The sequence below is a fragment of the Myripristis murdjan genome, chromosome 3 (genome assembly GCF_902150065.1).
Source record: "Myripristis murdjan chromosome 3, fMyrMur1.1, whole genome shotgun sequence".
NCBI classification, from domain to species: domain Eukaryota; kingdom Metazoa; phylum Chordata; class Actinopteri; order Holocentriformes; family Holocentridae; genus Myripristis; species Myripristis murdjan.
The window spans coordinates 36,803,363-36,815,621 of record NC_043982.1 but is presented as its reverse complement, the minus strand read 5'-3'; the positions used below and the strand labels follow the sequence as shown (position 1 = coordinate 36,815,621).

At 43.4% G+C, this 12,259-nt stretch overlaps 1 protein-coding gene across 1 annotated transcript in view; it reads right to left on the bottom strand.

Moving 5' to 3' along the window:
• Positions 1-12,259, bottom strand: part of LOC115376871 (frizzled-3-like) — a 39,618-nt gene that overhangs the window by 4,093 nt on the left and 23,266 nt on the right. The window contains exons 3-10 of the mRNA XM_030076687.1: positions 10,581-10,777; positions 8,219-8,521; positions 7,797-7,959; positions 6,999-7,298; positions 6,459-6,710; positions 2,956-3,104; positions 1,387-1,501; positions 80-243 (exon numbers count right to left, since the gene is read on the bottom strand). Of these exons, the coding sequence (XP_029932547.1) occupies positions 80-243; positions 1,387-1,501; positions 2,956-3,104; positions 6,459-6,710; positions 6,999-7,298; positions 7,797-7,959; positions 8,219-8,521; positions 10,581-10,777 (1,643 nt within the window). The remainder of the gene's footprint in view (positions 1-79; positions 244-1,386; positions 1,502-2,955; positions 3,105-6,458; positions 6,711-6,998; positions 7,299-7,796; positions 7,960-8,218; positions 8,522-10,580; positions 10,778-12,259) is intronic.

Genomic DNA, 12,259 nt, shown 5'->3' with positions numbered 1-12,259 from the left:
GAGAGAGGAGGGCGTCACCTACTTTAATTCACCTCCTCACAAACAGGTAGTTAGAGTGGCGGAGGGTTTCCTGTGGTACCTGTTGTCTCGAGAGCGGTGCAGGCTGCCGTGGTAGCTGACTTTGCTGTGGGCACTGCTGGCCTTGCTCCTCGTGGAGGACGGGTGGCCGTGGTGGGGTCTGACAGGCTCGTCGGGGTCGTCCAGGATCGCCAGGTGGGTGGAGGAGGCGTGTGTGGACGTGCCCTGGGGGACGGGACGGACAACTGTCAACGTTGAGGAACACCTGGAAACACCTGGATGGCTGTGCTAGTTTGTTTGTCTCTACTGGACTGTGACTGTGGTTATCACATTCAAGGATGCAGTACACAGCAGGTCTGTGTTTACGGTTAGGGTTAGAAAAAAAAGTGTTCAGTATCATTTTCAGTGTCTTAAAAAGTGAAATAATCTGGCGGTGCTGTGAGATAATCCCACTTGTTCCCAATATTTATCTTCTTCTTCCCAGAATTTTCTTGAATCAAGTGTCATTTACCTCATTCTGGTTTGATCTGCTTTTTTCCCCAATCTATTTACATTTGTTCCCAGAAAAAAAAATCCTGAAACAAGTGAATCTATCCTGTAAACAAGTTTGATTATCTCATCTCACTGGCAGATGTTTTTTTTTTTTTCAATTATTTTAGTAGAAACACGATTTTTTTTTATTTTAGTAGAAACACTAAGACTGAATATGAGACTAAATGACTGAAGTGAAGGTTGCAAAACTTTCCATCCTAATAAAGGGCTTCAGATGAGTAAGGTGAAGTCAGCCACCTTGTGACTGGAAAAGTATGGGTTGGGGGAATGAATGAACAGCGCACTCCCCTCCCTCAATATGACTGATGTGCCCTTGAGCAAGGCTCTTAACCTCCAGCTGCTCGAGTGGAGCTGCTCCGTGGCCTGCAGGGCAGACTGGCCATACTGGACAGATCCCAGGTGTGTATGAACGTGTGGAACTGAGTGAGTCTGAGCAGGGCGTTGCTGAGAAAGAGCACCACATGCTCTGTGTACCACCCTGTGTACATAAAGGTAAAAAAACAGGGTTCTGCTGTACTTCTATCATGACTATAGATATTCCTTCTGCTGTGCCACCGTGTCCAGCTTGTTTCCAGCTTCAACAAAGAACCCAAAAATTGTCTGTCACCACCCGAGGCTAAATCGTTGTGAGATGATAGTCGATGGATTCTCAGATTGATAAGTAACAGACATACACCAAGAATTCTTTTTTTAATTTTACCTGAGTAAAATAAGCTATTTCCAACTTTCTTCAATAACTGACTGACTCACACTCCTGCTACTTCTACCGCAGCTGAAGCTACTACTGGTATTAATACTGTACGTTCTCCATGTTACCTGGGTAGATGTCCCTCTGGACTTCCTAATGATGGGGGTGTGGGGGTCTCGCAGCAGAGACTGGGCAAAGTCTGGCTGCTCCTGCAACACCTGGCGAGACTCGTTCACCCCACTACTGCAAAGAGAAGGAGGTGAGGGAGATGGGTGACACAACGGAAACATCAGGCACATCAGGACAGGGCAGACAGAGCAAAGGGTTACGTGGGGAAGGCGGAGGGGAGTGGGGGGAGAAAGGGGGAGGCAGGCACAAGAGGGGTGCAAGAGCACAAGAGCAGGGAACAGAGGAACAGGGGAGGAGAGGGTTAATATACTGTTATTATGGGTGGAAAGACAGGTGCAGAAATCACCTTGTGTCACCATGGAGACAGAAATATTATGTGTGTGCATTTGTTGCAAACACGTTCGTTTACCATGAGCAGCAATGCTAAATTCACTACACCTGTACTACACCAGTCTGAAGGAATAAGTCCATATGCACATTTAATAACATAAAAAAAAACACGTGTGTACCATAACCCAAAATTTATTTGTACCCTCACAAAAAAGGCAGAACAACAAAAAAGGACAAGACATTAGACAGACAACTTTATTCATCTCAGAGGTGAAATTCACTGCCACCCAGTAACCACTCAACATCCAACAGAAGCAACATAAACAAAAAGGCAATCACACACAGAAAGTGATTACTGGCAGGTGAAGGCACAGCACCAAAGCCGTGCAGACATCAAAGCATTTGTGAAGGTGACCAGACACCTGTCCGAACCTCCGGTCAGCTGTAAACAGTGTGAAAACAAAAGGAGATAACACTGTGCCTTGTGGTGTTCCCCTTTTAGGTAACATAATATCTGATACTTTTCCTCTTCGTCTGACAAACTGAGGTCTAAAACGGAAATAATTCATGACCTAAGATACAGCAGTGTTGCAAATTATGTATATTATGCAAATTAAAAGACATTAATTTCTGTGCTGAAGTATGTGGCTGTATTTTATTCAAAGCGCATGAAAAATCAAAGAACATAATCCTAACAGAGCTTGCTGCAGTTTCCAAGTGACTGCGGATCCTATATCGCATACAGATGAGAGCACGATCTCTCCCCACTTTCTCTCGATATGCAAACTGCAACAGATCCTGACATGATGAGACCAGAGTACTCACATGTCCAGAGCAACCCTTTCATAACATGTAATTATGTGGGAGGCTAAGGTTATAGGTCTAAAATCACTCAATCTAGAAGCAAAGACATGCAGCAGCAAAATCACAACCGGCACTGTCCATTAAAATGTGACTGTGGACTTTTATTTTATTTAATTTGATTTGACAGTATGTGCATGTACAAGTTCCCATTGGGGATCACTTAATTTTTTAACACATAGGTGTATGTAGTGTTGTGTAATGTGTCTGTGTGAATTATCCTTTACCCTTAATATTCAATACAAAGTTTGCACAAGTGACACTTTCTGTCTTTTCTAATGAGAATGAGATGCAAAGTCAAACAAGGGAAGGGAACAACGGGACTGAAAAAGATCTTGATCTTTTAAAAAAACAACAACTCAAAGCTTGCGTCTTACTTTTTTTGTCTGCGCCCGTGAAGGAAGCTGGCCCACTCAAAGCAGGTCTTCTTGCTGCCCACCCAGAAGACAGAAGGAATCCCCACCACCAACATCATCAGGTATTTAATCAGGAACAAAACCAGGGCTGGATGACTGGTCTGCTCCACCTGGAGAACATACAGGTGTTAATTAATGTTAATATTAATACTACAGTCGTAACAGGACAACAGAAGGTGTGTGTGGGGGAGGAAGACAGCCTGTGACTGCAAATGTATTGGTGCTGCCTGGAAAGTAGAGTAGAGTAGAACAGAACAGAAGGATTCATTACATTTAGACATTTGCTTTGTGCAGACCTGCATGTAGAAGGAAACACATTGAGAGCACCTTCACTCGGCACATGGGGAAATATAAAGAGCATAAAACACCACTAAAAATGTTTAACAGTGCAGGACATGCTAAGGCACTTTGAAGTTTTTTTTTTTTTTTTTTTTTTTGTAGACAAATCTTTCATCTTTTCAGGCTTTCTGGCAGTTTCAGGGGTGCAGCTGCTAAACCAGCGGGGCATCCCAGCACGTTACGCAGCCGAATGTAACTTTTGTTGCTCTATTAAAATTCTTCTTCTTTTTATTTAGAGTTGCAAAAAAAATGTTCCTGTCAACTTTACCAGTTTGGGGTAGAAGACTGAGATGGATCTGTGGGAGCCGACTTGCTGCACGCCTGGTGGTCCAACAAACTTCACGGGAGTTTTGACCAACATAATGTCAGAACTGGCTTGTTTTAATCAGCCTTTGTCCATCTCACCCAGGGTGAGATTAAATATCATAGATGGGGGTCCCGAGAAAGAACAAGAGCCCCTGGGCCAGCAGCAAATGTCCACAATACACACACACAATGCCCACAGAATCTGCAATTATCCAAAAATGTGTGCACTTGTACACTCTTGTACGCACGCATGCATGCATGCACACACACACTCACACACACACACACACACACACACACACACACATATACATACATACACCCCTCTAGGGGGAAAGCTCAAATAACACACTGCAAAATTGAAATTCCAGAGCTACAATGGGACAGAGAGGGGGGTCTCTTTTCATTATAACGCATACACACTTACACACAGTTACACACATATGCACATATGTACGCAAACATGTAACGTAAGCACGTCACGCTGGTTCCCACAGAATTGCATCCATACAGTATCTGGCACTTTTTTTTTCTCTTCTTTTTTTTTTTCTTTTTTTTTTTTTTTTAAATCATACGCATCTTTGGTTTCTTGAAAAGTGCTACCTTGCTAAAATGCATAATTACGGCATTATTCTACTGTTATTTAAACAACCGTAATGGCATTCTCTTGAAAGAAGCACAAACCCATTGCTCTCACTACTTCTCACCTCAATCATTTAACTTTCATTCATCCTCTAATTCCAACCCTAAACGCTTTCTTTTTGAAGTTCATGAACAGAGAAGTTTTCACATCTTTCACATGAAAACTGACAAAAAAAGCTTTCATCGCCTTTTAATTCGTCCGCGTCGTGTGTGTGGATGTACTTGGGTGTGTGGAGCATCAGACGGAACGGAGTGGGGTGTTTTGGTCTGCATTGTGCACATCTGCTAGGTTATTAATTTAGCGCCTGACTGTATAAAACACCACAAACCCACAACCCCGCCCGAACCCCTCTGCATAACCGCTACAAAGGCCGCATAGAGTACAGGCAGCAGAGCATGACCGAGCAAGCCCTGAGAGAGAGGAGAGAAAGAGAGAGGGAGAGGGAGGGAGAGAAAACCAATGGAGAGTGAGTAAAAGAAAAGAAACAGTAAACAGTGAGGATGACATTCAGAGATGATGAAGTAGCAGTGAGGTATCGAGTTGGTTTGGAAAGCTGTATTAGCCGAGGTAATGATGCATACTCCACTCTGCTGCCTCCCCTCCACAACTGCTTACACTAAACAACACACACACTCACACAAATACACACACATGCACATGCAACTGCCAGTGCTCTCTCTCTCTCTCTTTCACCCACTAACACAAACAAGCACGACAAGACTCTCACTGTCTTTCTCACGAATAAAAGCGTCCTAAAAAAGGGACAGCAGCGCCCCGAGAATAGACCGCCACAAACCGTTGACAGAGGCACTACGTTGAAATATGCCAAGCTATTTTAATCAATACAAATGGCGCTATACGTTAAAAGTGGTGTCTATTCTTGAGCACCAGTCCCTTATTTTTAACTTTTTATTTAGATGGCACTCCTTCACTTTGCTTCGACATCGGTGGCGGCAGCATGTTTTTATGCACGTTGACATATTCTCACAAATGTGTGTACAGTCTCTTTCTGTCAGAAAGAAATACACACACACACACACACACACACGCACCTTTTCTCTCTCATTATGAGATAGAGAGTGAGCTCAGGTGAATCTGTGATTGGCAGGGGGAGCTGTTGCAGGAATACACAGTCGGGGTCTGTCAGGGCCTGAGTGTTATTTGTTTACAGTGTTCGGCGGTGATGACAGATAAGGCAGATGCCAGGGAGCGATCTGTTTTCAGAAAGAATATGGTTATGATGAGCTGCTCAACAGGAAATGCAGCAGCGCCTGATGTCTTTGGAATCTGGAGCGCACATGAATCATCTGCCTGAGCCCACTTTAGCTACACCTGATCACAGGCTCTGATGCACAAATGCCTGACCAGTTGCGGTGTGTGTACGAACATGTGCGGCCATCGATACGGCGACCGGGCTGTGATCAAACTGTGAGTCGCTGGAGGATTCAGCCGCTACTCTTCCTTTTTCTTTCTCTAGAAATTTCAAGTTAGAGATGTGGGGGTATCTACAACTTCAACAGTGAAAATCTACTTGAAACAAGTGAAAATTAGCTTGAAACAAGAAACTAATTTTGCCAATGGAACAAGCAAATTTTTACTTGTGACACAAGTGAACAAGTAAAAATTTGCTTGTACCTTGTTTCAAGTAGATTTTCACTTGAAACAAGTGAAAACTGTCTAAAGACAAGTTATTTCTGAGGTGATCATGTCTTATTTTAAGTGTAATGAGATATTTTGACTAGAAATAAGACATTTTTTACTTGAAATAAGACAAATAATCTTGGTAAGATTTTGACTTTTTGCAGTGTTGTGTGGACCCAGGCTGTGTCCCACACTGTGCCACAGCAGCCCTTCAAAATCCCTTAATCCCTTAATCTAATATGCATGAGGAACTTCCTGGAAGTAGTTTATCAAGCAATTTTTGGTGCAGCTACATTCATATGACCAGTATGTCCCAAACCAATAGCAAGTCAAGACAAGTCCAAAAAAATTAGGCTGCATTTTTTGCAACATTCAAGACATTTTAAGGTGAGTAAATGATACCAAATTCAAAAGGTATATTTTCTATTGTAAGGACTGTAAAAAAAATGTCATCACCAGTGAGATGTTCTACTGATACTAGTGACGAGCGCTGGACTTTGCAAGGACAGTTTCGCCATCTCTTCTCTCTCTGTACCTGGTACGGGCAGGGGATGTGGTAGCGTTTGCAGTTCTCTTTCACCCAGGTCGTCTCCCATATTTTCCGGTAGGTGTGCTCGTACAGGTAGCACCCAATCACGGTCAGCAAGGGCACCAGGTAGAGGACCGAGAACACGCCGATTCGGATCATGAACTTGACCAGTTTGGTCTGGTTCTCCTTCTCCAGAGGGATCTCCATGCGCACGCGGTTCAGAGCCACGATGCCCACTAAAAGAAGGGAGACACCCACCTGCGAAGGAACAGATAGAAAAAGAGAAAAGATGAGATACAGAGATTGAAAACTGCCATGAATCTGAATTTTGCTTAAAGAGCTAGCTCACTGACTCACTGTCATCCATTTACTGATCCACCCACTCATCTACTCATCGATCCAGCCAACAATCCACGCACTCATTACTTCATCTACTCACCCAACCAATAACCCACCTATCCATTAATCCATCGAACCACCCACTCACCCATACATCCTGTTATCTACACATCCACCCACTCATCCATCCTCCTTGACAGCACTCACCGCCACGTTGAGGCAGAGCGGTGCCAGGACAAACCACCTCAGGGCGTCTATGTCGTACAGGCCTATGAAACACACTCCGCTGATCCCATCTCCTTCAATTTTGTTCAGGGCCAAAAGGGTGACTGTGAGGGCCCCCGGGACCCCCCAGGCACAGGCATGGAAGAGCAGGGCTTTCTTCTCGATGGCCTCGCTGCCCCATTTAGGCACAGCTGCCAGGAACCACGTGATCGTCAGTATGACCCACCAGACACTGCCGGCCATGGTGAAGAAATAGAGGACCATGAAGAAGAGGGTGCATGCCTGGCAGACAACAGGAGCAGAGGGGAGGGAATAACCTTGAATGAGTCAATCATGTGGGGGAAGTTGTCTATCTGCTGGCTATAACGATTGACTTTATTTATATCAGGATTTACAGGACCGACAATCAGTTTCGCTCTCATGTTTATTGTCTGAGCTTTTCATGCAAGGTTAGGGTTAGGTACATTTGTGATAAATAAATAGAGACATGAAACAATGCATTTTGAGTTATCACAGGTTAAGTATGCTTCAGAAAGCTTCCTTCTCATTTACTGCATATCTTCCAAGATCACGTGAGGATACAACCAAAATTTAGATGGCAAAATTAATTCAAAACTGAATCTTGAATCTTTCTCAGAAAAAAAAAAAGAGACAAGTGGGTCATAAATGAATTTGAAAGCCCAGCTCATCCTAAACCAGATGGGCTTCTTGTAAAGGGGATCCATCAGATGTGTAATTGTAGTGTAGTTATTCAAGACGTTAATGAACTAAGTCCCTCACCTTGTTGTGAGAGCCCTGTGTGATGGTTGAGGCCCGAAACTGGGCAGGGCTGGCCGCATTACACGCCACCCTGTCCTCCAACAGGAACCCCAGAAAGAACACGAGTGACACCATGACATAACACACAGCGTAGAAGATGATTGGCCGCTCGGGGTATCGGAATCTGAAATAGAAAAAAAAAAAAAAAAAGCTTTATTTTGTCTTTCTTTTCAAACAAGTTCTACTATCTCTGCTTAAGGCTTTTGGAAATTCTTCTTTCTTCTAGTTGTAAATTCAGTCATGTCATACAGACTGTTTTGGCAATCCTCAATATTTAATAAATGTTTAATACGTCGTCCGATTCTACTTTATCCAACTGTTTCTCAAAACAACCTCTGGGTTATGAGCCAGAGACAACAAAACATCCAGTCGTTCGTTCAAACCTGGTAACATCAATAAGGAACGTCAGGAAGGTGAAGAGCGTGGCGGACAGACAAACAATGGAGACAACGCCGATGAAGTAGCGGGCGAAGGTCAGCTCCTGCCGGCTGAAGTACATGGAGGGGCACGGGGCGGAGCAGTCCCTCCTGCCCAGGAAAACGTAGCCCAGCTCGGGGTCGATCTTCAGCTCCCTGGGACACCAGAAGCCGTAGTCCCTCTGAACAGTCAGAGACGACTGGTCAGTGGGGTCAGAAGCTGTTATCAGGTCCTCTGGGCGGGGATAGGCCTCGTTGCAGTCTGGGAAGCTGGAGGAAGAGGAACACAACACAGGTCTAGAGATGAGGCTGCAATGAGGAAGAGCGCCAGGAGACAGAGAGGAGAGGCACTGTGCCAATTAATGACTGGCCTTAATATTCTTTATTTACTCACACACACACACACACACGCACACACACACAAAAGGAAATCGAGTCATGAAAAGATTTTACTCCACAGTGGAATACCCTCCATTCTCAAAATTTTGTTTGTACGGTTCACATTTTCGGCAAGGCAAGGCAAGGCAAATTTATTTGTATAGCACAATTCAACACAAGGTAATTCAAAGTGCTTTACAGAGACATTAAAAGCAACAAGACACAATTAAAAACAATAAAACTATAGAAATAGAAATAGGAAACAGAAATTGAGAAAGACAGTGATAATAAAATACAGTAACATAAAATAAAAACAGGCTCCTGCTCCTGCTCAATACATTGCATCTAAAAGCACTGCATACACAGTCATTATAGTCAATATATATATATATATATATATATTAACATGAACGACAGCATGACCACTTTCAGAGTCGATTCATTTGTCACTTGTACATTGCTTTACTTTGTGAGTCCTTCAAGTGCATTAAAGCCAATCAGTAAAGACAGTAGGGGAGACTGGGGTAAGTTGAGCCAAAGGGTAAGTTGAGCCACCCCCTGCTGCTAGGAAACGGTAAAAAATATTGATCATGTGGCCAAATATTTAGGAGGAAGGCATCATTTCATGGAGTCTGTGAAGGTAAGAACCACATGGGTAAAGTGGTTAGACATTTATTTCCAAAAAAACATTTTTTACTCTTGAAAGTGAATTCAGTCTATCATCAGTTTCATTAGAATTGTGATAAGACTAAAACAGACCATTTAAAATTTGTTTTATACATCAGTTGTGGTATCTATGAGCTACAACATGAGGTCATAAACCTGCATAAAAGTGCACCATTTTAGCTGTGGGGACTAAAAAATTTGAAATGGTAGCTCTGGGGTAAGTTGAGCCATTTGGCCAGGGGTAAGTTGAGCCACCGGCTCGGGCCGGTTTGACTCCTTAAGCCTTTACGAGGGTTATATATTAAATCTCTAAAACTCCCCAAACCTCACAGAGTTGGTGGTACAGCAAGGAGGTATGAGTAATTTGTGTTCCCCTGCAACCTCGACAGGTGGAATAATGAGTGAAAGCCAGGGGCAGAGCTATGTGGTGGCCAATGATGGCCGTGGCCACCAAATGTGTTACATTCATATGTTCATAACTGACCTTACTGTCAGCAAGGACACCAAGAAACTAGTGTTCTAGTGTTTTCTTTCCAAAAACACAGCTGTTAATGTTCTCTTCCCAAGCGCACTTTAAGGCATGTTAAAACAGCTGTTTATTGTACCTGTTGAATTGTGTTTAATAAATAAAAATACACATGAATGTGAAGAAGTGACTGTTATTTAGGGAGGGAGAAGGTGAGGGAGGGGTGGGATGGAGGTGGGGAGGAAGGTGGGGGGGGGATACGGCTCAACTTACCCCGCTCCTATGCTCAACTTACCCCATACACGGGTTAAGTTGTGCCACGAGACCATTTTTTTTTTGGACATGCTATATTATGGAAACAGTTATGTTTACACTCATTCTGTTTGTTTGAAGAGATGCACAACATCTTGAAATATATGCAGAAATATTAGTTAACAACATAACTATGATTGCCTTAATGTAGTGATCCTAAATATGAAAAATGGCTCATCTTACCCCAGTCTCCCCTACAGACAATGAGAAGTTGAACAATCGCAGTTTGCACTGTCCCTCATAAAGGTGTTAGTGTGGATAAACTAATAGACAAACCACTGCAGCTAGAACTAGAGCTGGGAACAGAGGAGTTTGAAGATCTATGTAAAACTCACAGTCTGAGGTTGAGTCAGGTTAATATACATTCAGTTACTCCAAATACTTGAACAGCTGATGCTTCTACTATCTCACACTTCAACAGCCTTTTTTTTTCTTTTCAAGTACGGAATTGACTTTGTTCAAAACATTAAAAAAAAAAACCTACTACTCATACACACAAACACCCACTTGCTGCACTCCATCTCATCCGGCCAGGAGACTCCGAATATCTCCATGAGCTTATGGCAGTCCTCCTTGGCACGCTGGCAGAGGGCTCGGCAGGGCTTGGACACCCGGCCGTACTCGGTGCACACCGGGGCGTACAGGGCACACAGGAACATCCTCAGCTCGGCGCTGCACACCAGGTTCACCATGGGATGGAACGGCTGCAGAGAGAGAGAGGGAGAGAGAGAGAGAGAGAGGGAAAGGAATGGAGATGGAGCGAGAAATGGAGAAAAAGTTATAGAGGCGTTGGTGGATGTAAGTTGGTTAGAGAATATAGAGTGTGACAAACATACGGTTGGTATCAGTGCCCTCTTGGGATAAACAAACACACTTCTAATTTCTTGTGCTATTTTCCAGAGTTATTAAATCCGGCTTGAGAGGGTCATTAAAAACTGCCGTGCATGAGGGAGAGTGTGTGCAGGTGCAAACTCTCGAGGACACACACAAGCACACGCAAACACACACACTCTACACCATGTTAATTGCCAGCCGTGGCACATATGCAGGGGCTCATATTTAACCTGAAATAGCCATCAAAGAGGAGGAGGAAGAGAGGGGGACAGCAAACTTGTGTGCTGTGACTTCCACAACTCAGTGTCCCATCAATATTTAAAAGCTTATGAAATATGTAAGGCGGCAATCACATCGGCCAAACATCCCTTTGAAGTACGGCACAGCAAAGAGAGCCCTCGAAAGGTTGTGTCAATACACTGGACAAACAGGAGGCACAGCCACACACACACACACACACACACACACACACTGAAGATTAAATTATATTTTCTGTCCTTTGCAGTGGAAGTCTAAAGGTTAGATCATCAGGCTTGTGATGTTAAGCTCAAATCCCCATAATGGTTAGATAAGTAGTGCTCTCTCCCTCTGTAAATAACTGCTACTGGTGTAATTGAGCAAAACATCTAAAGAGGAAATCTGTGTAATTTTCATGCTGTTTTTTTTTTGTTTTTTTTTAAATTCTGGTGATGTGCGTGGTTTCGCGTTTATGCACTGCACTTTCCAGAGATCACTTAGCAATCAAACAGTGTAGGCAGGACGGTGATATTTTAATTTCACTGCTATCCCTGCTCGGGTGAACTCTTCTTCTGTTCACTCCAAGCCGCAGGACAATCCATTTTTACGTGTGCTTATTATGAAAATGCTGCAGATCGATACGTCGAAGCCGAACTGCCTGCAGAGGAGCTGCTCTGCGGCCTCGAGGTGAAACTGTAGCTCGAGTCTATTGATCTGGATAAAAAAAATGGGAGTAAAATTCCACTTTGACTGCATGTGGCACGGCTGTTTTAACCTCTGTGTTTATTTGTGCAGTGTGCATGCAGAACGTAAAAATCAGATCATCTTTTTTGTGCTTTTACTTGATTAATTCCTTGCTGCATAAGTCTAATTATCTACTGTGTTGTTTAATTGCTTTTCTCTTCTGCCGTTTATTTGCTTTTGTAAAGCACTTTGTATCTGTTTTGAAAGGTGCTACACAAATAAAGTTTATTATCATTAGGAGTGGTATCATCATTATCATTATCATTCATGCCTTGGCACTGCGACAAGAGGTGAGGTGCAAATTATTTTCTTGGGAACCGCGTTTTACAGCTCGGAGGTTTTAACCAGGCATCACATCTCCTGGGAAACTT